The sequence below is a fragment of the Podarcis tiliguerta genome (genome assembly GCF_965153285.1).
Source record: "Podarcis tiliguerta genome assembly, chromosome: 16".
Taxonomy (NCBI): Eukaryota; Metazoa; Chordata; class Lepidosauria; order Squamata; family Lacertidae; genus Podarcis; species Podarcis tiliguerta.
This window is the reverse complement of record NC_139549.1, coordinates 20,051,610-20,077,182: the sequence shown is the minus strand read 5'-3', so window position 1 is coordinate 20,077,182 and position 25,573 is coordinate 20,051,610. Positions and strand designations below refer to the sequence as shown.

At 47.3% G+C, this 25,573-nt stretch overlaps 2 protein-coding genes across 2 annotated transcripts in view; both read right to left on the bottom strand.

Moving 5' to 3' along the window:
* Positions 1 to 5,387, bottom strand: part of TESC (tescalcin) — a 30,753-nt gene extending 25,366 nt beyond the window's left edge. Inside the window, exon 1 of the mRNA XM_083417492.1 lies at positions 4,999 to 5,387. Within this exon, the coding sequence (XP_083273618.1) occupies positions 4,999 to 5,056 (58 nt within the window). The 5' untranslated portion in view covers positions 5,057 to 5,387. The remainder of the gene's footprint in view (positions 1 to 4,998) is intronic.
* Positions 5,388 to 18,766: 13,379 nt separating this feature from the next.
* The window catches only part of FBXO21 (F-box protein 21), a 29,558-nt gene continuing 22,751 nt past the window's right edge, over positions 18,767 to 25,573 (bottom strand). Inside the window, exon 12 of the mRNA XM_083417461.1 lies at positions 18,767 to 24,649. Within this exon, the coding sequence (XP_083273587.1) occupies positions 24,474 to 24,649 (176 nt within the window). The 3' untranslated portion in view covers positions 18,767 to 24,473. The remainder of the gene's footprint in view (positions 24,650 to 25,573) is intronic.

Here is a 25,573-nt window from a genome sequence, read left to right as displayed (position 1 = left end):
AGGGGAGAACTCAGACATAAACACACACAGGCACACCTGTTTCGTACATTATTCTTTGGGAGAACGGCATCCTGAAATTGGGAGAAGTGTAAATTTCAGTGCACAGATGTGTTTCAGTTCACATATTGTTTCAGAATATGCATATTAGGGAGGTTTGTGTCAACATCCGAACCAGACCAAATCTCTCCCCATTCTTAAATAATAATAATAATAATAATAGCAGAGACATCACCTTACCAACAAAGGTCCGTATAGTTAAAGCCATGGTTTTCCCAGTAGTGATGTTTGGAAGTGAGAGCTGGACCATAAAGAAGGCTGATCGCCGAAGAATTGATGCTTTTGAATTATGGTGCTGGAGGAGACTCTTGAGAGTCCCATGGATTGCAAGAAGATGAAACATATCCATTCTTAAGGAAATCAGCCCTGAGTGCTCACTGGAAGGACGGACCCTGAAGCTGAGGCTCCAATACTTTGGCCACCTCATGAGAAGAGAAGACGCCCTGGAAAAGACCCTGATGTTGGGAAAGATGAAGGGCACAAGAAGAAGGGGCCGACAGAGGACAAGATGGTTGGACAGTGTTCTCGAAGCTACAAACATGAGTCTGACCAAACTGCGGGAGGCAGTGGAAGACAGGAGTGCCTGGCGTGCTCTGGTCCATGGGGTCACGAAGAGTCGGACACAACTAAGCGACTAAACAACAAATATTTATATGCCGCCCATCTGACTGGCTTGCCCCAGCCACTCTGGGTGGCTCCCAAGAGAATATTGAAAACACAATAAAGCATCAAACATTAAAAACTTCTCTATGCAGTTAAAAGAACTGCATTTCATAGTGGTTTACAAATTGAAACACCACATTTACCATTTAAACAGCAACCACAACAAAAACCCCACACCCAACAACAGGAACAACAGAAATCAGCAACGGATGCCAAGAATAAAACAAAGCAGAGCAAAAATTACTAATTAATTCCATAAGGAAACATATAGGATCACTGGGGACTTTTCTGAATTGCACTTGCTGCAGCACCTTCAAGATTAAGAAATCGATTAATTCCAAGGGCCTGCGAGGGCTTGGATCCCTTCATCAGATGCACTTTGTGCCATAATTCTTTGTTTGTTTATTTGTTGTAGTCCTTAAAACAAGAGCTTTGCTGGATCAGGTCATCTGGTCCAGCATCCTGTTCTCACAACAGCCAACCAGATACGCCCCCCCCCCATGAGAATCCTGCAAGCAGGACCCGAGCGCAACAGAAACTCTCCCCTACTTGTGATTCCCTTCAACTGGCATTCAGATATATTGAATTTCAAGGAAAGGCCAGGTATAATTTTTAAAGGGCGCAGCACATCGATGCTTCGGCAGCTAAACCTGTTCCCTGCCCTCTTGGGACCCCAGCCATTGAGGACAGAGGCACAACAAATACACATCCATGTGTGCACACAGATAACATGCGTTCCCTATCTTTGGTTGCACAGTACAAGGAGAGGGAATTTGGGGCCATTCGAAGGAACTGTTGGCAGTGCAGCAGCAAAGATCTTCCTGGACGTAATTTAAGGGTTTGTTCTGCCAGCGTTTTAAAGTCAATTAGCTAAGAGGGGGCAGTGGGTGGTGTTGCTTAGCAGAGTGGCATGACCTTCGCTGGGGCAGTGGACGCTCTGATTGGCTGAGGGAGGTTTCCTCAGTATGGGTTTCTTTTTGTTCAGCGTTTTCTTAGTTCCTGAACTAAGAAAGACAGAACCTCTCTGCGCCTCTCTCCTCAAATCATTTTTTGTTTGGTTTGATCTGTCAGGGCTCTTCTTGACGGGGTTTGTGTCATTTAAGTGATTTTGCTAACTGCTAACTGGACAGACCACATATTTGGGGAGAGGGGCTTGTCCAAAAAATGAAAGAAATTTTGGGCCGATGTAATAAGCAGAAATTGAAATAACCATAGGATGTATGCGTTCCCATCTGACCTCTTGGTTATTTTTAATTGGCTATGTGAGACACCTGCTCTTAACAGATAAGGAAATTGACTTCCGCGTATTAAGAGCTGCCCACATAGCATTCTGATACGACTGGAAAAAGATAAGAACTCTGACAGGAAAAGACGGGTTAACTCAAGTCTGAGGGAGAGCAAACATGGTAAAACTAATGAACTAATGAATTAAGATTAAGAGGGAGGTCAGCTCTACAATTGCTTTGTAGAACAAACAGAGTCTATTCCTAATGTACTGGTTTAATAAAGTGCAGGATAATGCATATCCATATACAGTCCTAAGCCATAAAAATGGAAACTGTTCACTGAAGTAATATATACAACCCATTTCTAGATGTGTGCAAGATGATTAACTTGTCTCATTACTGGGAATGTACTCTGCTTCTTCTTTTCTTCCAATGTCACATTTTGCTGGTATTATATCTTCAAAGTAATACAATGGTACCTTGGGTTAAGAACTTACAGTAATTTGTTCTGGAGGTCCGTTCTTAACCTGAAACTGTTCTTAACCTGAGGTACCACTTTAGCTAATGGGGCCTCCGCGATTTCTGTTCTCATCCTGAGGTAAATTTCTTAACCCGAGGTACTATTTCTGGGTTAGCAGAGCCTGTAACCTGAAGCGTCTGTAACCTGAGGTACCACTGTACTACAGCTATTATTATGGCTATTGTGACTCTTACTACAACTCTTACTTCTGTTATCACACAGCACATAGTTCAACTATGCAGCTCACTTTCTATGATAACCATCTTCAAATAGCCGAAGGGCCATCACATGGAAGATGAAACAAGCTTGTTTTCTGCTGCTCCAGAGTCTAGGACCTGAACCAATGGCTTCAAGTTACAAGAAGGAAAATTCCAACCAAACATCAGGAAGAAATTTCTGGCAGTAAGAGCTGTTTGACAGTGGAACGGTCTCCCTCGGAAAGTGGTGGGCTGCGTAGCGTGGGTTGCTGGCACCCGGGGTGGGGAAAGTGTTGTGCATGCCTGGTGGACTGGTCAGCTGGGGTGGGAGCATGTATCAGGAGGGCACGTTGTCAGCGTGAACAGGGCCCACTTCCAACAGGCTCCTCGTCCTCTGCCTCCATCCACCTGCCCACTAAACCCACCCGCCTGCCGCCGTGCCTCAGCTGCCAGGGCTCCATGCCTTTTGTGAGTGCACCCCCTTAAAAATTTGCACCCGGGGCCATGACTCCCTGCCCCCCCCATGCGACACCTCTGTCTGCAACATGATGTGGCCATTGGGAAGGATTCTATTCAGGGTTCTATAGTTGGCCATTCCTCAGTGGCAGAGCAGTTGCCTTGTATGTAGGAGGTCCTGGGTTCCATGCCCAGCAACTCAAGGCAGGTCTGGGAGACAGAAAGCCTGACTCAAACCCCAGAGAGCCACTGCCTGTCAGTGTAGGCAATATTGATCTACATTGACTGTTGAGGACCACTTCCTTATCCTGTTTTTTCTTCCACCCCCAACTGTCTTCTTGGAAATGTGGCTTTTCTTTTTTCGGATTACGTTTTGCAGTTCTGCAAAACTTGGGTTTTCCTGAAATGAAGCAATGGCGCCACTGTGCATTAGACAGCTGGGGGGGAATGCCTTGGCTATTAAGTTTGCAAGATGGCGGGAGTATGATAAGCTTACTGGGTTTTGGCAAAGCCTTTTTGATGTCTCCAATATTATGGGTTGGACATCGAACCCTCCCTAACGCTGTTCTGGCCCCCCTGTCACTAGACACCAACCAAGACCCTCCCCTTCTACATGAGACCCAGCTGCCAGGCTGTGTTTACCTCTACCAATCTAGAAATCACCTCCCCTTGGAAAGACCCCAAAGGAGGTGGAAATTCAGGATCTGGCTCTTTCCAAGCATATAACACAACACAAAAGGGCCAAACTGAACACGATCGTTTTGACAAAGTGTGGCTCTCGTTGATCATCTATGCAAACCAAAGTAATGTTGATACCACACCAGCTTCTTGCTGTTAATTATGGAGAGGCTATGTCATGGGCAGTTGAAGCCTTGGCAATGCAGTCGATCATTTGGTTATTTGACATTGTCCTCACTCAATGTTCCCTTCTTAATGTGGCTGAGATATGCATGTAACACTACAGGGTTTGTCAGAGCCAATGAATGTCATTTTATATTAAAACCATATCTATATTCCTATATACATATAAAGGTAAGGCTGTCATCACGCAGCCCCCATTGGAGGATTTGTAGTCCAAGGTGTGCAGGTTGGAGAACGACATGGGTGGCAGCAACAGCCTTGTGTGTGTGTGTGTGTGTGTGTGTGTGTGTATGTATGTATCTATATATCTTCATATAAAAGTATGCAAGATACAGTGGTACCTCGGGTTAAGTACTTAATTCGTTCTGGAGGTCCGTTCTTAACCTGAAACTGTTCTTAACCTGAAGTACTACTTTAGCCAATGGGGCCTCCCGCTGCTGCCGCGCCACCGGAGCACATTTTCTGTTCTCATCCTGAAGCAAAGTTCTTAACCTGAAGCACTATTTCTGGGTTAGCGGAGTATGTAACCTGAAGCATCTGTAACCTGAAGCGTATGTAACCCAAGGTACCACTGTATAGATGCATAACTCCAGGCTCTGAACAGAAAAGCCGGTTGCACATGCCAACAAGCACTCAGAAAGCCCCGAACCGCAGCCTGCAGAAACAAAACGCTTTGCGAAACTGGTGGTCTCCTTTGCAAACTTCCTCTTCCCCCCAGCTGAGCGGCTTCTGCTAGATGCCATCACTTGCACGCACGGACACTGCCAGGATTTCAAACACATTGCTGAAAGATAAGCCCTCCTCCTCTCACCCACAGAGGAAAAAGCCCGGAGTTGCTCAAGCCGTCAAGCCACATTCTTGCGCCAAGGATCAGCTGCCCTTGGGATGTACAGGGAGGAGAGGGGGGGGACTGGAAGAAAAAGAGGGAGAAAGCGCAAAACCCTCTCTTCCCAAGTCCTGCAGGGGAGGAAGGACACTGGGGAGCGACGAGAGGAAAGTTTAGCAGCTGTATACTCACAGCCCGTCTTGTCTGCAAGCTCCTGGATTTCGTCCGGCACCGAGTGGGAAGAGCCCATCTCTGCAAAGGCGGTTGCAGCTCTGGATAAAATCCAGGGGCCCGGACGTGGAGGGATAAATGAACGGCTGAAGTTCAGCAGTGTCCCGGCTAGTCACAAATCAGCAGCGCCGGCGCAAGAGAGCAGGGGGACTGACTGCAGGTGCAGCCTCAGCTACACCAGCCAAGACTTCCTTGCAGGGGCTGGCGAGTTTTAAATCTCGAGGAAGCAGGAGCCACTAATAGAGAAGGAGGGAGAGAGAGAAGGCTCCCTCAGGGTCCAAGAGCCTGCCATACTCCAGGTACACCTGAGGAACCCAGCGCTGATTTCTCTCGCCATCACCAAAGCCAACCCCACTGGGAACGCGCTGTTTGTTCCAGGCAAAAATCTCCCGGGGGAGGCAGTCATGGTAACAAGGAAAGCGCCACACCGCATCCAGCGCTTGAGGGGTGTGGGAACTGGCAGATATTTATCTGCTTTAGCCACTAGCCCCTACAATTTACTGCATCCCCGCTTGGTAGAGCGTGAGACTCTTGAACTCAGGGTCAGGGATTCGAGCCCCACGTTGGGCAAAAAAATCCTGCATCACGGGGGGCGGGGGGGTTGGAATAGATGACCCTTCCAAGTCTATGATTCTATGCTGTACATGTTTCCTAAAGGTAAAGGTAAAGGGACCCCAGTCCAGTCGTGGCCAACTTGGGTTGTGGCGCTCATCTCACTTTACTGGCCGAGGGAGCCGGCGTACAGCTTCTGGGTCATGTGGCCAGCATGACTAAGCCGCCTCTGGCAAACCAGAGCAGTGCATGGAAATGCCATTTACCTTCCCGCTGGAGCGGTACCTATTTATCTACTTGCACTTTGACGTGCTTTCGAACTGCTAGGTTGGCAGGAGCAGGGACCGAACAACAGGAGCTCACCCTGTCGCAGGAATTTGAACTGCTGACCTAGGCTCTGTGTTTTAACCCACCACCCGCATCCCGTACATGTATCCTAAAACATTTCAAAACAAGGACGCAAGAAGGGCCCTGGTGGATGAGGCCCAAGGCTCACTCAGTCCAGCATCTTTTTGTCACCTTGGCCAGTCAGATGCCTCTGGGATGGGAAGCCTGACAGCAGCATCTGAGCCCCACAACACTCTCTCAACTTGCTAGGAATCACGAGGAATCATTCTGCTTCCAATAAGGGGGCAGAACATAGACATCGTGCCTGTGGGAAAGCTGCGAGCAGGATCCGACTGCAATGGCTTCCAGCAACTGGAATTCAGAAGCATTGCTGCCTCAGACTGTGGAGGCACACTACAGAACCATATCATTGTAGAGTTGGAAGGGACCACGGAGATCATCTCATCCGTAGGTAGGCAAACTAAGGCCTGAGGGCCGAATGTGGCCCAATCGCCTTCTAAATCTGGCCCTCAGATGGTCCGGGAATCAGCATGTTTTTACATGAGTAGAATGTGCCCTTTTCTTTAAAATGCATCTCTGGGGTATTTGTGGGGCCTGCCTGGTGTTTTTACATAAGTAGAATGTGCCCTTTTATTTAAAATGCATCTCTGGGGTATTTGTGGGGCATAGGAATTCATTCATTTTTTTTTTCAAAATATAGTCTGGCCCCCCACAAGGTCGGAGGGACAATGGACTGGCCCCCAGCTGAAAAAGTTTGCTGACCCCTGATCTCATCCAATCCGCCTCCCCCCACAGTGCAGGAAAATGCAGCTGTCCCATACGGAGATCGAACCGGCAGCCTTGGAGTTATCACCACCATGCTCTAACCAACGGAGCTACCCCAGCCATTGTGTCTTGTAGCCATTGATAGCTGTCTCCTCCATGAATTTGTCCAATCCTCTCTTAAAACCATCACTTCTGCAGTGGTCAACCTGGGCCCTTTGGGAAACCTCTGAGAAGGATCTGAACATGAGAGTGCTCTCCCCTCTGTGGCTTGCAGAGCCCACGACAGGCAGAGCCAGCCAAATTAGTTGTAGGAAGGCAGGCAGGCTGGTGTGGACTGGCTAAGGGCATGTTGAGATTGGTGGGGCAGTGCCCCCATCTGCCCTAATGAACAGCCTCCGGTGAGATCAGTTAAGAGACGGCCTCTATGATCCCAAAGGTTTCAAGGAGGAGAATTAGGAGCAGAGTGTAGTTTGTTTGTAGCTTAGGGTTGGAGGACTCTTATCGCTTTCAGTTTCTCCTTTTCCATTTGTTAAGTTCGGTTCTCCATATCGGTTTATAGTTAACCGATAACCGATAACTCATCAGCATTTCAGTGCAAATTCCTCCTGAAAGACACATTTCTGCATGCAGTTTTGCCATAATGTACACGTTTTTGCAAAGCCATCTCTCCTAACAATGCATTTTGTCTGCTGTTTTCATTTCATATGTGGCCAGAGCCCATGTTATCTGAAAGATCAATATCTCCCTTTATGAACTTGAGAGCGAGAGAGGAGGAGCCGCAGCCATTGACGCTGCATGGTGCTGGGCAAGGCCTCCTCCTGACGTTGCACGCGTGATGTCATAGGTGTGTGTCATGCATCACATGTGTGATGCCACACGTGTGACACAACGCTACCCCCAAGTCTTTGGCCCAAGGCAGCGCCTCTGGCTAGGTAGCTTGGCCTTGCAACGCAAACTGAATCTAATTTCTCCTTCCCTTTAGCCCCTGGTCCAGGCCACACATCCTGGGCTTTTATGCCACCATTCCTCTTGTCTCTAGACTTCTAAAAGCTTCCCCTTCTTCTCCTCCTTTCAGCTGCTGCTTTTGGAAGTGCAAAAACATTTTAGGAGAAGCTCAAGGAAGAAGCAGATGATCAAGTCTCTGCCTCTGCCAATAAGTCTTCCTCTGCAATTCATTTCTTGGCCTCTTGCCCGCTTGTCTAGAGAGAATTATGGAACACGCTGTTTCAATGGTGCAGGAGACTGAAAAACAAAACTTTGCAGCCTTTTTTGTTCTAAATGAAGCTTGTGACGTTCAAGAGAAGGGGTGTGGCCTACCTTTTTGGCCCAGCGGGCCAGGTTGCTGTCTGTCCCCAGCCCCCTGTAGGACAAGTTTGACTGGTGGGCGGGACAACCCCCTGTCAATCACCCAGCATGATGATAGACAGCTGGGTTGTTCCGCCCACCTGTCAAAGTCCCTTGCGTGGTGTTTCCCAACTGCTTGACCCGCAATTCACCTCACAGAGCAACGTTTCTCAGAGTGGTTTGACAGTCAATCCATTTTAGCTGTGAATTCTGGGAATTGTGAGGGGGGAACAGGGTTTTTTCCTAACACCTCTCAGCACCCTTATCAAACTACAATTCCCATGATTCTTTGGGGGAAGCTGTGATGGACAGACTGTTGGGTCAACCTCCAGGACACTCTCAGCCAACCATGGCCAGGATGAGAAGCGTCCCATCAGGCGGGAGAGAGGATGGAAAAGGCTCATTTTGACAGTTTAACTGCCAGATAGGGCCTGGCTAGGAAAGCAGTTTAGGGCGCTTAGGGGTTTGTCCAATACGATAAGCTTGACAAATCCCTCAGGTAGAGGGAAAGGTCCTAGAAGTTGACTAGAGCTGTTTTACAGGCACGGTAAAGCTGGTAATCCATTCTAGGGAGCAATGGATTTCTGAGAAATCATTTTGCTGAAGAGGCTCAAAAGCAAAGTTCTCATTTAAACCTGCAATACCATTTTAGGACGGACCCTAACCGTTGTGCCTTTACTAGTGACACTGTTCAGCGCTATCCCTCACGGAGAGCTTTTTAATTAAAGTACACTTGTATTTTTGATGCAGCTAAGCTTTAACTGGAAACAAGTTGCTTAGGAACTCTGAGTCCTTGCTGCAGATTCTCAGTGTGCGCTGCCACTCTGAGAAAACCCCTCCTGGGTCACGTTGCCTTGCTCCCATGTTCACTGAGGGAGTTGGTTGCAGAAGCCCTGGCTGTTTAAAATGATACGATACTGCTTTAAATGCATAGTGCAGAGAGGGGCTGTCGTGTGGGAGGAAAGGGTTCATTTCCCCCTTCCTGCAGGCTATTTTAAAAGATGTAACACCGAACAGCATTTAGCATAAGAAGAGTTTGGCCTTTACAGACTACAAAAATATTCCTTTGAATTTTTTTTTTTAAAAGAAAAAAGATGCCAGAAGAAGGAGCTATTTATGGAAACAACGCAAAGCACAAGTCCTATTAAAAGTATGCTAGAAATACAAATAAACGTTTCAAAAATGACTCAGTGGTGTGCCATTTCGGCACTGCATGGAGATGGTGCGGTGCAGTGGTTAGAGCACTGGACTGGGAGGCCAGGGTTCGAATCCTCATTCAGCCACGAAGCCCACTGGATTATTCTGGGCCAGTCACTGCCTCTCAGCCTAGCCTACCTCACAGGGTAGTTGTGGGGGCTTGAGCAACTTGGAGGAAAAAGGTAGGATTTGAATGTGTACATATTTGCACACAGGTGTGTTAAGGAAACTTCACAAACAGCCCCCTTCATTGCTTTGACATCTACAGACCTTCAGGTAGGGGTCCTTTGCCTTCATAGCCCACATCCTAAACTCACCTGGTGGTGATGCTTCAGGGATTACTAGCTCATGAGATGACTCCTTGCCCACAAGATGTACAGTGACTCTGGGTCCATCGACACAAGCTACGTCACTGCTCCTTGGTCCAGATCTCTTGGTGCCAGCTCTGTTGAGGACTGTGTGTCCCAACCTTCTCTGGTTTCTTCAGCTGGTCTCCCTCCAGAAGAACCCTCAAGGAGATCCTAGAATCATAGAATCATAGAGTTGGAAGAGACCACAAGGGTCATCGAGTCCAACCCCCTGCCAAGCAGGAAACACCATCAGAGCACTCCTGACATATGGTTGTCAAGCCTCTGCTTAAAGACCTCCAAAGAAGGAGACTCCACCACACTCCTTGGCAGTAAATTCCACTGTCGAACAGCTCTTACTGTCAGGAAGTTCTTCCTAATGTTTAGGTGGAATCTTCTTTCTTGTAGTTTGTATCCATTGCTCCGTGTCCGCTTCTCTGGAGCAGCAGAAAACAACCTTTCTCCCTCCTCTATGTGACATCCTTTTATATATTTGAACATGGCTATCATATCACCCCTTAACCTCCTCTTCTCCAGGCTAAACATGCCCAGCTCCCTTAGCCGATCCTCATAAGGCATTGTTTCCAGGCCTTTGACCATTTTGGTTGCCCTCCTCTGTACACATTCTAGTTTGTCAGTGTCCTTCTTGAACTGTGGTGCCCAAAACTGGACACAGTACTCCAGGTGAGGTCTGACCAGAGCAGAATACAGTGGCACTATAACTTCCCTTGATCTAGATGCTATACTCCTATTGATGCAGCCCAGAATTGCATTGGCTTTTTTAGCTGCCGCGTCACACTGTTGGCTCATGTTAAGTTTGTGGTCAACCAAGACTCCTAGATCCTTTTCACATGTACTGCTCTCAAGCCAGGTGTCACCCATCTTGTATTTGTGCCTCTCATTTTTTTTTGCCCAAGTGCAATACTTTACATTTCTCCCTGTTAAAATTCATCTTGTTTGTTTTGGCCCAGTTCTCTAATCTGTCAAGGTCGTTTTGAAGTGTGATCCTGTCTTCTGGGGTGTTAGCCACCCCTCCCAGTTTGGTGTCATCTGCAAATTTGATCAGGATGCCCTTGAGTCCATCATCCAAGTCGTTGATAAAGATGTTGAATAAGACCGGGCCCAAGACAGAACCCTGTGGCACCCCACTAGTCACTCTTCTCCAGGATGAAGAGGAACCATTGATGAGCACCCTTTGGGTCCGGTCAGTCAGCCAGTTACAAATCCACTGAGTGGTAGCATAGTCAAGACCGCATTTTACCAGCTTCTTTACAAGAATATCATGGGGCATCCTCAGCAAGGTCCCCAACCTGTGGGGATTCTGGTTCGTCCTTCTAGAATTCAGCACCTGTGTCATGGTCTGGTTCAAGAGCGATCGAAGTCCCAGCTGGGGATGTCGCGACCGGGGGCAAGATGGCGGGATGGGAGCAGGAATGGGAGTCCAGAAGTCAGGAGTCAGGAAGCCAAGGGTACAAGAGCCGGGAGTCAAGAAGCCAAGGGTCCAAGGGTCAGGAAGCAAGGAGTCGTGAAATTAAGGGTTCGACGATCAAGAAGCAAGGAGTCAAGGAGTCAAATGCAGCAAGTCAGGGAACATGTGGCTGTGGCAAAGAGCCAAAGGGAAAATGCTGACCTTATATCCCTTCCCAGCACTTGCCACCAGGTGCTGTGAGTTACCAATCGGCCTCACCTGTGAGGCCACGCCTTGCCTCTTCAGAACAAACCTAGGAAGGCCCCAGTCTTGCAAAGTCCTATTGTTCACAGGGCCTGGCTCCTGCACGCACACCTGACAACCTGGTACTGGGTCAAGTGTAGACATCAAAAAGGCAGGGGTGAGGAACCTATGAACCTCTGCATGTTCCTGGACTACAGCTCCCATCATCCATGGCCTTTGAGCTATGCTGGCTGGGGCTGATGGGAGTTGGAGCCCAAGCACATTTGGAGGATCACCAGTTTCCCACCCCTTGTCTAACTGTTGCTGTACAAGGAATGGAGAAGGGTGCTATCCAGAACTGGCAGAGCTGTGGTAGAGTCCCAGATGCCCCAGGGGAACCCATGAATGCGAACAACGGAGATTTGGAGAATGCAAGGGTAGAGAGATTTAGGAAATTGGAAAGGTAGGGATCAAATAATACTTACCTGTCCTGAAAAGGTGAGACAGAGTTGGCTCTCTGAGTTCCACAGTAACCTGCAGCTGCAAGGTTGTGAGAGTATGCTGGGCTTCTAACAGATGTTAGGCACAAGATCATTGGTGGCTAGTGTCCTTGGGTATCCATGATGGGTGAGCATTCAGGAAAAGGCTCAGGTTATGATGGAGTGTCTCAAAACAGGTCACCCTACTCACCAGTTTTTTTTCTTTTGGGTAAATAATTTTTATTTGACTTTAAGAAGATATAAACATTTAACAAAAGCAATTAAAAAACCATATAAAGAGATTACCCTGGGACCCCACCCCATCCCCTCCATGGGTCCTAATGACAATGTTCACAACTGCATATCAGTTCGTTATCCAAATTTTATATCCATCTAAATTGTCCATATTTTTGGTTACTTTACAAGTGCGGTTAAAGTCCTGCTAATATTTTCATCTGCTTACAATGGTCTCCTAAATACATTATAATTTTTTCTCCCATTCTTTTTTGAAGTTCTTTTCCTCTTGGTTTCTGAGCTTTCCAGTTAATTTTGCCATTTCAGCAGTTGGTGTGCCATTCCTCCTTGGTCGGAATGGTTTCTTCCTTCCATCTCTACTCACCAGCTCTTAGGACCCTCCTAATGTGATGAAAAAGAAAACAGGAAGCGCTTTGCTTGTGAAAGGAAGAAGCTTCCCTGACTGGGGTCCTGACTCAAAATAAGAAAAATAACATGCAAGGAGATGTGAGAGGAGGGAGGGAGAGCTGCTCCTACCAACTGTCTGGGGCTGATGGGAGTTGTAGTCCCAAGCCTCTGGAGGGCACCGGATTGGGGAAGGCTGTCACACACCGAAAGAATACCAAGGATTTGGTGCTGTTCAAATCACATGCTGCAAATGTTCCAGCAAAGGCTTCCAGGAAGCCTCTAATGCACATTCGGTCTGCTGAGCAACTTTTCCCTCTCTCTGCCCATCAACCAACGGTGCTGCTATTTGAACAGAGGCCAGGTTTGCCTGTGGCAAGAGCAAGGGACTGCAGCATCGATGCAGTCCTTGCATGACACTTAAGGGGAGAAAGGGAGAGCAATGTTGCATAACTGAAGCATTCCTTATTCGATGGGATTCAGCTACAGGATAGGGTCATGTCCACATTCTTAACACTGCCAGCGCGAAAGAAAGCCGAATAAAATAAAAGTTGTTCTGCTGTGTGGTTTCCCAATGTAAACAAGAACCCTGTGTACTGAGTCAGACCATTGGTCTACCTTGCTTAGCACTGTCTAGAGTGGTGCGGGGTCAGTGAATTAGGGGGACTAGGTTAAATGTCCCCCTGGCTATATGAAGAACGACCTGCCCTCTCGACTGCATAAATAGACACACACACCCTCCTTGATTTCAGAATGCTGCAAAGCACGGGCTGCTAAAGAGATCTCTCCAGAGAGGATATGAAGAACAGCTTTCTGGGACTGTCCAGTTAAAGATCAGCCCTAAGTGGAGAGTTGAAAGTCTGGGGCAAAGCCAAATCTCTCTCTCTCTTTCTCTCTGCTACGCTAAATCACTCCCTCTAATAGCAAACACAGGTGATGAGTGCCAACAGAACTCGAGCCAACAAGGGGGTTGCTTAAGAGGACGGACGTGACTGGTGTCTTCACAGAAAGCCAGCCGTTTTCAGAAGTAAAAAAAAAGCAAACGAAGGGTTTGCTTCTCCCAGAGCAGTCCAAGGAAGGCTGAGGATGCTTGGCAGCCACAGAATAACAACCTGTTGGAAAAGATAAATCGAAAACAAGAGGGAAGGTAGTGGGATGCCCTGCTCATGGCTAACTCTGTGCCAACTTGAATAAAAAAATTGGGGGGGGGGGATAAGCCCTGTCCACAAGATGCAGCACATGCACATCATTTGAATGGCAATGCCCATCAACTTTGGGTGGGGTGGTTCCCTCAAATATTTTATTGGGGAGTTGGCTTCTATGGGGGCCACATGCCGGTCCTGTGTGTTGTGATCTGGTCAGCTAGTGCAGTCTCAGTGAAGGATGCCATCCCATTACTAGAGATGAAGCAAGATTCTCAGTCCAGTCATTTTTTGGTATGTCCTTTTCTTCAGGCCTGTGGATGGCCATCTGTCTGGGATTATCGTAAGGAAGCGATCATTTAGCATGGCTTCTTCACTGTACTTTTTTAATCAAGCGAGCTTACCTAGACATAGAGAAGTGACATGTGTTTTATCTCTTTTAAGCTGCTGTTGATGTTCATCATCCTTTGAATATTTGTTAAAACTCATTTTTTAAAAAAGGGTTTCAATCAATAATTTTAATGGATTAGTGTGTGTATGTGTGTGTGTGTGTGTGTGTGTGTGTGTGTGTGTGTATAGGAGTACAGTGGTACCTCGGGTTAAGAACTTAATTCGTTCTGGAGGTCCGTTCTTAACCTGAAACTGTTCTTAACCTGAGGTACCACTTTAGCTAATGGGGCCTCCTGGTGCTGCTGCGCCGTTGAGGCACGATTTTTGTTCTCATCCTGAGGTAAAGTTCTTAACCCGAGTTACTATTTCTGGGTTAGCAGAGTCTGTAACCTGAAGTGTCTGTAACCTGAAGTGTCTGTAACCTGAGGTACCACTGTATATAAATTTTGTTAGTGAGAGAAATAAATTCTGTTAAGCAGGCGGTTGAACTACATAAATGGCCTCCCAGGTCCCTTACAACCCTAGGGAAATCTAACCAAATGGGACCAGCTCCATGACATTTTTCATTCTTTCCTAAACTTATGCACATCCGCAGTTGGAGGCAGTAACGCTTCTGAATACCAGTTGCCGAAAACCACAGAAAGAGAGAGTGCTGCTGAACTCAGGTCCAAGTTGCGAGCTTCCTACAAACATCTAAGTTGGCCACTGTGAGAACTAGATGGGCCATTGGCCTGATCCAGCAGGCTCTTTTTATGCTCTTACTCTGAGCTGTTTGGAGGAAGGAACCAAAACAAGGAATAAACTAATATGAAATTTGGGAAGAGCTGATAGGAGACGAATCAAATCGCTTCAGGAGCCAGACAGGGAGCGCAGACAAGAGGCTGCCCTCGCTAACCTAATCAATGGCGCAATAATGCACGGCATACAACCAGGGGCTCAGAGGGCCGTGAGATCCGATGACGGGCATACTTTGCGATCTGTTCCAATGTTTTCCTATAGTTCTGCGTGCATATCATGCCCAGCCGTCACATCTAAGCACAGCATCTTCTAAAAGCTGCTTTGCTCACGTGGCAACATCCTCCTGACTAGCAAAGAGAAATCAATTATGCCGTCAAAACACGGAAATCTGCCTACTAAGGCACTCTTGCCTATCTCTGGTTCTGAACACCACCATAACAAGACAGGTTTCCTGGAAGATACAAGGCAGCATGTCTGAGGAATCTGCTTTCCACGTCAGCTTGTCGAGGGGTGTTTTGACAGGGGAGAAGTGTGAAATTGCACTTGCCTGCCTGTCAGGGCAGGCAAAGAGCTGTCAGTTTCTGTATCATCTGCAGGGTGCAGACACCCTCCCTTCCAGTGAATTTCTTATCTTATTGCTCCATGCACTTGTGGCATGCTGACTTCCGCATGCTGTCGGGCTATTGGGCAGAGCATCCCCCTTCGCTGCCAAGCACGAGGGCAAAATTCTGCACGTACGAGAGGGAAACCCCTCCCCCAGCAATTCCACTGGCGCCAAACCACAGTCCTGCCAGTTTATCTGTAGCAGAAGCAGACCAAGAAAATAGCAAGTGCTTATTCTCCCTGCTTCAAAGTTTGGGGTCAGATTTGGATACAGGAGACTAGAGTTGTACTCCCTAGGCTATGAAATCCACTGGATGACCTTGGGCCAGACCACTGTCTCTCAACCTAGCCTACTTCACAGGGTTGTTGTGAGGATAAAATGGGAAGGGGGGGGGGGACAATGTATGCCACCTCGAGCTCCTTGGAGGAAAGGTGGGGTATCTTCCTATAGACATAAAAATGTAAGGCTGTTGTCATGCTGCAGTTTGCTTGGCCGCCAGTAGGTGGCCACATCAAGTGCAGCATGGTAACAGGTCAGGCAAGTGAGCAAGCAGCACGTGGGGCAGACAGCAGGGTTTCGGGTGATCTGTGAGGGGATAGGCGAGGGGCTGGGTGAGGTGTAAAGAGTTTAGTCAAAGGGAGCGGAGGTTGGCCATGTGTGGGAGAAGGCAGGTTGGTAAAGTGCTTGGTTGGTAGGCAGGGTTGGTGAGCAGAGTGAGAAACCCCTTATTGTTTAGTCGTTTAGTCCTGTCCGACTCTTCGTGACCCCATGGTCCAGAGCACGCCAGGCACTCCTGTCTTCCACTGCCTCCCGCAGTTTGGTCAGACTCATGCTTGTAGCTTCCAGAACACTGTCCAACCATCTTGTCCTCTGCTGTCCCCTTCTCCTTGTGCCCTCCATCTTTCCCAACATCAGGTTCTTTTCCAGGGAGTCTTCTCTTCTCATGAGGTGGCCAAAGTATTGGAGCCTCAGCTTCAGGATCTGTCCTTCCAGTGAGCACTCAGGGCTGATTTCCTTGAGAAGCCTCTAGTAAATACAATAAATACCTAAAATATAATAATAGTGTTTAGCAAATCTGAATACCTAACAAAGTCTATCTAGGGAAAGCTGGTGTGCTGTAGTGTAGAAAGAGTCAGACCGAGACGGGAAAGCTTATTTCAAATCTCTACTTGGCCATGAAGCTCCCGGGATCGCCTTGACCCAATCGTTTTGTCTCAAGTCTAACCGTCCTTGCAGGGTGGTTGCGATGATAAAAAGGGGAATTTCAGAACCACCCATGCCACCTCAAACTGGCTTGGGATGCATCTACACTAGGTTGGATTCAAACTTCAGTAAGTTTAGAGCATTTGCTCTCCCCACTCCCTAGCCCAAACCGTGTTGCAGTCAGCTGCAAAGACCTATCACCATTGTCCTTTGGATTCTTCAAGGGGATTCACTCTTCATTCCCATGTGCCTCGTTGATGTGCTGGGTCTCATTTCCAGGTGCTTCTTCCAACCGCAGGACTGGGAAGCAAAAGCTCTGCACTTATCATCCTCCAGGGAGTCCCGCAATGATCATGCTGCCCCGGAGGGCTTAGTGGCTCGTGTACCAGGGTGCTGTAGTTTAAGGTTGCCAACCCGCTGTTCCTCTCACAGAACTACAAATTTGAGAGTGGCTTAATAATCAAGCCCTCTTCCCAGGAAACCTTTAAGAATTGTAGCTCTGTGAGGGGAGTGAGAGAGGCGTCTTTTAACAACTCTGAGCACCAGTAACAAATTGCAGTTCCCAGAATTCTTTGGGGGAAGCCATGCCTCTTTAAATTGAAATGATATTGCTGTAAATTTACAGTGCAGATGTGGTATGTGTGTTTGTTTGTGTGTGTGTGTGTGTGTGTGAGAGAGAGAGAGGGAGAGAGAGAGAGAGAGAGAGGGAGAGAGAGAGAGAGAGAGAGAGAGAGAGAGAGAGAGAGAGAAAGAGTATATAGGGTATAGGGACACCTGACCATTAGGTCCAGTCATGGCTGACTCTGGGGTTGCGGCGCTCATCTCGCTTTATTGGCCGAGGGAGCTGGCATACAGGTCATGTGGCCAGCATGACTAAGCCGCTTCTGGTGAACCAGAGCAGCGCACGGAAACACCGTTTACCTTTCCACCAGAGCAGTACCTATTTATCTACTTGCACTCTGACGTGCTTTCAAACTGCTAGGTTGGCAGGATCAGGGACCAAGCAATGGGAGCTCACCCCGTCGCGGGGATTCAAACCACCGACCTTCTGATTGGCAAGTTCTAGGCTCTGTGGTTTAACCCACAGCACCAGAGAGAGATATAATAATCCAGCATCTATACAGCTCGCCCTGGTTTCCAGGGGCCTAGCAGACTGAGACCATACCAGCCAGCAACTTTTTGAAAATGACTGCATTTGAAAACAGAGAGGTAAAAAAACAAGCCACCATTTTGTACACTTTGAAATGGGTTGGTCGAAGCACAGCGGCCTGAACGTCCTTGCAATCCCCTACAATTTGCCTGACCCAAGTTGTGCTTTTAAAAAATGTTGTTGTTGTAAAGCAGCCTCATAATTGTCAGTCTGCAGCACTCTTGGCAGCCAAGCATATTGTACTCTAACCCAGACAGTAACAATTAGGCAAAGCCATTATTTTTATGAGCAAATGCGGTCAGACACTGGGTGATGCATCATCCCTGGTTACCCGCAGTTCCTATGGACCGTTTCTGCTTATGTACACTCCGATGTTTCGCAGGTGAGAGACAAGAACACGCCCAGAACAAGAACACCTTTATTCCTACACCAGTTGTCATTTCATGAGTTTGTGAAGAGCGGATGGCGCAATTCCAACATCTGGCATTCAAAGGAATATTGCCTCTGCCACTACACACACATAGTGTGTACACAACCGTCATGGCTGGTGGCCATTGACAGAATTTTTGCCGCAAAAGGCTAACATGGCTACTTCTGGTGGAAATTACTGGAATGTATGTTCTTCTTGTTCTCTTATTCTATATGTTAGGTCCGCAAGCTGCACATATTCCATCAATTTAAGTTGCCATTCTTTAGTTGGGACTTCGCTCGCTTTCCATTTTCGGGCTAACAAAACACAGGCTGCAGTAGTGGCATACAAAAAAACCAGCAAGCTTTTCTGACACTTGGGAATTTCCATCTGAATTATCCCCAACAAAAAGGACTCTGGTTTTTTAAACATTTTTTTTCAATTCATTATGGAAAATGTTTATTGAATATATGGGGGGAAATTGTGTACACTTGAAAACGTTGGCAGCATTAAGATAAATTCAGCAGTGTAAGCAAGTTTCGATGAATGTAATAATAGAATATTGAATGGTTTAGTTTATATAAAATATGCAGGGATTTATGATATGCAAAAGGAACCATGGAAAGAGAAAGGAAGTCATTTATATTTTAAGGTTGTTTAAACGAATACTCTAAATTGTAAAACAGGATTTTAAAAAATAAAATATATTGAGAGAGAGAAGGAAATTACTGGAATGTAGGAAGTTTTAATACAGAAGACCAAGAGTCAATATTTAAAGCAGTAGTTACTTTTATTGGGATCTCTTCCCCAACCATATAGTCTAGGAACAAACTCCCAACTCCCTCAACCCCTCCAGAAAAAAACAAAACCCCAACATCCACCCTGAAGCATTTCATGAAAAATAAGTTTTGGAAAATCCACAGCAGTCAAAATAACATATTGCCAGTTCATCACAGAGTGTTCCCATCATTCACAAGTTGGATGCAAAAAAGAAAAAGAAAAAAGTCCACAGCCTCAATCCAGCGACCCTCCATGCAAAGAGCTTATGCACCTATCAGTACAAAGAGTTCATGCAAGGAAGCAATGCATCCTGCCACTCTAGGATGAACGACCGTTTTCACCAGTTGACCTTAACCATTAAGTTACACAAGGTTCTCTGCTCAGGTTCAACCATCCAAAGGAAGGAGTGACATTCAGCAAAAACTGTCCTAGTCAACACTCAGTGGAGATGCTCCCCCCCCCTGATGCTTCTAGACTTCCATCTGCGCCAGCCAACATTGCCAACAGTCAGGAATGATTGGAAACGACCATTGACTTCTGGCTCTCCATCTAGACATTTGGGAAAGGCTCTCTAAATTTGCCATGGAGCCCTCCTACTCTCCAGCGAATTCTGGGATATGTTCTCAGTCAAACACTTGTGGCCACCCAACAGTGGCGGCCATCTTTGTTTGCTTATGCACCTGCTCTGATAACGCAAGGAGGTGCAGGTCAGGGGTGTGTTGGTGTGATTCTTCTCTCTCTCTCTGTTGTCCATTGCTTTGGCCACTTTCTTTTGAGCCCGAATCTCTTCTGGTATTGGAGCTTGGGGTTGGGGGAGGTAGGAAGAATTTGGGCTAAAGTGTGCATGTGCTTTGGACTAAATGAAAAACGGAAATGATGTTCAGTCAGAAGCAGTATGTGTCTCTGAGAATCAGTCGCTGGGGATCACACGCGAGAGTGATGGTGCTCTTGGAACCTGCCTGATGGCTTACCCATGGCATCTGGTTGACCACTATGACAACGGGATGCTAGATGGGTAGACTTCAACTCCCACCACTTGTGACCATTAGGCTAAGGTGGTTGTGGGTGATGGGAGCTGTGGTCCACCAACATCTAGAAGACCTAGAGAAGCCCTTGGCCTGATTGAGCAAGGCTAGTCTTACACCTTCATGCTTCATCTGACCCAGCAGGAATACCCTCAAGTCCTTAAAATCCTGGGCATCAAACGTGGTGAGATATGCTTCTGAGCAGAGGCCACAACAATCACTTAACTGCCCTACTTTCAAGTCTCATAATTATTCCTAAGTTTGGAAAGTACGTGTGCCAGTTGTACAGAGATGTATCTGTTTGGCCACAGTTCTCACACACATTTGGGGCGTGACTTGTTCTTGCTCTCAGTCTCAGGACCCTGTTTTCAATAACAAGCCTCAGACCCAGACTAGGAAACTGTTAATAAAGAAGGTAGCCCCCTCTGGGAATGTGTAAAGTGCGTTTCTTTTTCCTGCTGGGAGAACCACAGCCAGTTCCAAACCAGCAGGGATAATGGAAAGGCTTAGATGTAGGGGTTATGGGGAAGGCTTTTCAGCCTGGGGTGGGGGGCACATGATAGTGGGTGGGGAAAAGTAGGTGCAGAAACAGATGCGACTTTTCCCTCTGTACCAAGGGCCACGATCCAGCTACAAAAAAGTCACAAATCTCCACTCCCTGCCCCTCCCTCCATCTCTCCAGTGAGACAAACGAGAGGCATCACCACAGTAACATATCCCAGCCAGGCAGAAGCACTCAAGGAATTCAGCCTGGGTAGCTCAATTGGTTAGAGCATGGTGCTGCTAACGCCAAGGTTGCAGGTTTGATCCCCAGATGGAACAGCTGCATATTCTTGCACTGCAAGGGGTTGGACTAGATGACCCCCAGGGTCCCTTCCAGCTCTACAATTCTATGAAGTCATGGAACAGGATATGTGGCCTGGGGATAAACTTGCAGATGGGACAGAAAGGGCTGGAAAGGAGTATTTGGCCTACGAACTGGTCGAAAAGCGATATATATATATATATATATATGTGTGTGTGTGTGTGTGTGTGTGTGTGTGTGAGTGTGTGTGTGTGTGTGAGTGTATAATTTCCCCAGGCAGGCTTGAAGCCAAGAACCTCTTTTAAAAATAACCTATTGTGCATAAATTAAAACAAAACTAGTGCATGGAGAGCCAGCAATACAGCAGTCACTTTGAACACACACAATTCACTATGACAGGGCGGCTGATGCAGTTCCATAGAATGATAAATCACAGCAGCAAATGGACTTCCATTCGTGTATCTATCACAGGCCCAGAATCCACCCTGTTTAAAAATATAGAAATGCCCAAGCAAAGACACTCATTTATATTAACCCCCCTCTGTAGTCCTGCCATCAACTACTAGTAGAATAAAGTATAGCTATGGACTAACAGTCTAGAAGACAAGATAGATATAAACACAGTTATTATAACCTGAAGAAGTGAATATTTTGTTTCAGAGATGCTATCAAGAGCAAAGGGGAAGGGGGAGATAAGAAGACCCCCCAACCCCTCCATGTTTGAAACTCTCCTCTAAAAATCTCATTTTTGTGAGCAAAACTGCATATTGTAGATTAGCTGTACAAAGTATTCTTTTTTAATATCATTATACTGTTTCGAGTTATTTATTTATTTATATATATATATAGCACCTTCCATATAAAGGACAAGTTCTAAGTGGTTTGCAAAACAAACCAAAATCTGAGAGCACCTTGGGAGGAAGTACCACAGGCCAAGTATCTGACTACTCTAAAAACACAGAAAAGGGAACTAAAGGAGCTTTTGGATCAAGGTCGCATGCCTAGCGTTGATGCAGGGCCCAAGACTCAGTGGCAGGAATCCTGCCACGCTTTTAAAAGCAGCAGTCTTCAGTCTTTTACCCAAGCATGCATTTGGGGACCTGCTTTTTCATTCATTTATTTTTTTAAAACCATATTCAGTGTATGGTGGTAGTGCTTGCTGCTGCAGCAGCCCACCTTGGTACAGGGTCCTGACCTGCCAGCTTTAAAGACGAATGCTTTAAAAAGGAGCCAGCTGCAGGCGGAGGAGGTTGCGGCAGACACATTGTTCCCTAGTTGCAGAGGAGGAGCAGCAGCAGCAGCAGCTTTCCCCAAAAGAGAGGGGGAAATTCAGTGTATTGCTAAAGTTCTTACCCCTGAAATGATGAATCGGGATTCATGTCGTACTGAGAACTGTAGGGCAGGGTGCGGGGAGCCTCTGGCCCCACAGACGCTGCTGAATTAGAACTCCCTTCGCCCCTGTATATATAAAAAAGCCTGAAGCATTTACGTTAGGGATGATAGGGGCAGAAATCCCCTCTCAAAAATCATGTTGGAAGTTGTTTATGTAGGTAACAGCAGCAGCTAGGATTCTACATGTGCAGAAATGGAAGGAAGGAGAAGTTCCAACCAAGGAAGAATGGGTAAGTTAATGGATTGTGCATGACTGGCAAAATTAAGAGCTAAACCAAGACAATCTAATGATGAGTGTTTTATGGAAGAATGGATGCCCTTTTCGGACTATTTAAATAAATATTAAAGCACGATGAACTCGCAAGCAGGATTTGATCTACGAGCGGCAGAAGTAATTAGATTATAATATTGTGGTTATGATTTGATGGAAGACAGGGTGCGGCAGAAGGGGAGAAACGACAACTCACATGGAAAATGGGGTGGGAAATTGGTAAAAATGAGAAGGAAGACGAAATTCTGTTTTGATTATATATGTTGAAACTTAGTAAAACGTAATGGGGGGAGGGAAGAAGTCGCTTTATCCCCAGTAAATGAAGAAGACTTGGGATGATGGGAATTGTAGTTCTGCAACTTCTGGAAGGCCAGAGGTCCCTCACACCTGCTATGCAGGATTTTGTCTCTCCAGTTCTGATTCCATTTACTACAAATGCTTTCAAGGTTTTTTTTGGCTCTTTTGGACTAGCCCTCTAAGCTGCATCAAGTTGTCCCCAGCAGATAGCGTAAAAGAGGGGTGAGGAACCTGTGGACCTCCGTATGTTTTTGGATTCCAGCTCCCATCAGCCCCAACCAGCATGGGGATGATGGGAAATGTAGCCCAAGAACAGAGGGCCACAGATTGCCCATCCCTGAGAGAATTTCACAAGGATATACGCTGGTTAAAATATTACTAGAAATACCGCATGCACTAAAAAGAGTTCTCCTGAAAGGAATGATTTCTTGGCTACTAACATTCAAAACTACATATTGTTTTACCCCTCGCAACGTGATAATTGTAGTTTACCTGAAGCCTTCCCAAGCCAGCAATCCGGTAAATATCGACTGCCCTCTGCTTAGAAAGATGCCCATTTTAAAATTACATGTTTCCCACCTCTTCGCGGTGCATGTTTACAGTGTTTAACGAAATACAAAGGTGCACAATCAGCTGTTTCCCCCCAGCCTGCTTAGGTACCGTTCTGGTTGCTGGGCTGCAAATCAAGTAACTAAGATTTCGTGGACATTCCCTGATTAATAGGACTTCCCGTTTTCCTCCAAATGGAGCTTGGTTTGGACCATGGTCACTAACATTGTGCCCACTGGTACCTCATACAGCACTCACAAAAGGCCCCAGTAAACATCCCCTCAAAAATCCACAACGCAGGAGGGACTCTGTGCTCTTCCTGCTCAGATTCCGTTTGCTTAGTCTTTCCTACATTCAACACCCTCCCCTGCTTTAAACACGCCCTAATTTCATTGGATGCCAGGACTGGACCACCTGCCCTCCCATCCATTCTGAGCAGCCATTTTGGGGGGCGGCAGCCATTTTCTTTCACGCTACATACCCACACCCGCGGCAGCCATTTTGTGACTGGTGCCCGTGGCATCATCTCAAAATTCCCACTGGCTCCAAAAGGTTGGCAGCCCTTGACTACACAAACACACACACACACAAAAAGCCCAGGAGATTTGTCTTGACAAACGTGAGGTTTTCACAGCACAGCATGGATACTCCTCTTTAGGCACAGGGAAATATCACAGCAACATGAGCAGCTCCTTCCAAGACTGGTGCAGAGCAAGAGGAGTGCGGTGTGTGTGTTTGTGTGTGTGCAATGGAATATATGAAGCCTGGAGAAAAAAGCTAGCATGAGCGATTGTTTGGAGCAGTGGGAGGAGATCGGCTCAGTGCAAGATCTTTGGACAAAGAAGTTTCAATATAATTCCCAAGATTTTGGCACAGGGCTGCATGGAATTGAAGGTGGGCAACGAAATCTGTGAAAAAGCCGTGTTCTTTCCAGGGTATGCACATAACTCAAGACCTTCATTGCACCGCAAATGTGGAGGACTAACCCTATCCGTAAGGTGCCAACGTTTCCAGTCTCTGGGCCACCCCAAACACTCCCCCAAGTCTTTGGCGGGGAAACAAAGAGCTTTCGAGGTCCAAGAGCGGTAAGGAGTACCATGTACTTCGTACACAGAAGTCATTTCCGACAAGTAGCATCTGCACACCTCAGCAGCTCAGGTGTCCTGCAGTATTTCACTAGTGTTGGCACGGCTTAAGCTGGGTGGTTAAAGAACAAAAAACTTCACCCCTAGTTATCAAGCAAAATGTGATCCCTAGTTAAGCCGGAGAACTGTCAAGAACAGTTCCCGTGACACAGCTCTCGCTGCCGCCGCCACCGCACTAAAGCCATCTTTCACACCAGCCAAGACAGACAGAAGTTCATTCCTTGTTCCCGTACGTTTTCTGGACATCCGCAAGCGTCAGCGTCAGGTCCTCGGGGTACCGGAACTCCAGCTCAGCGTTTGCTAGGTAGTGCGTGCCGGCAAACTCTGCGAAGTAGCGGCCAATGTCCGGGTGAGGGATTTCTCGGGGCTCCATGTTGTACTCCAGGTTCTCTGCAAGAGGGAGAAACAAAGGGAAGGTGACCGTTTCCGCAAGCTCGACAAAAAGAACCACGGGGGTGCCTGGTGCCCGTTTGGGACTGGCAGGGTGAAAAGCGGGGAGGCTGTGGGGCTCTGGAGTGCGGGAAGGCAAGGCCACACCGGTGGGTCAAGGTTCAGGCAGTAAACAAGGCAAAGCTCTGGGGAACACAGAGCTCAGAAGTTGCTCTAGCAAGGAACAGGCTAAAACAGCTATTTATGTGGCAGCAGCGCCAGGTGCAGCCTGATTATTAGCATCTGCAAGGTGCTGCTGCTCTACTTGAAAGGTCCAGCCTGCCCCTGGAATCTCCTATTGCAACGGAGTGGGGGGGGGGGGCGGGTCCTCCAGTCCTCCTGCAGTGGAGTTGTCTGAGTCAGAGGATGGCAGTGCCACCTTCTTAGGCCACGGGGTACTAGCTGCCCCTGGTCTCTGTGAACTCATTTCTGAAGCTGGGCCTGCACACCCATTGCCTTTTGCTTCAGAGTCTCTTCCTCATCCCTGGAAGATGACTGTGCCGTCATGACACCGGGCAACAACAGGCAGAGTCAGGGGCAAAGGCAGGCCGGGCCAACTAATTCCACTTCCATCCCTGTCCTCCTCTCTGCCAAGTTCTAGAAGGGCAACCCCGGGGCTAAGGAGGAGGAAGCTGGCAGGCAGGGTTTCTTCCTGGACTTCCTGTAAGCAAGAAGGCAGGCAGGCGGGGTCTGGCTGTGGGCAGGCCGAGATCAGAAGGGCGGAATCCTACATGCCCTGACAGACCAGCCTCCCCTGAAGAAGTGGCTCGTATCTACTGTTATTCGGGAACTCTGTTGCCGTTCAGAGCAGAAGATACTCTGGAAAAAAACCCCACTGTCAGCTCCGGGAATACGCCCCTCTTGGTAATTTGGCTGTGTGAGACT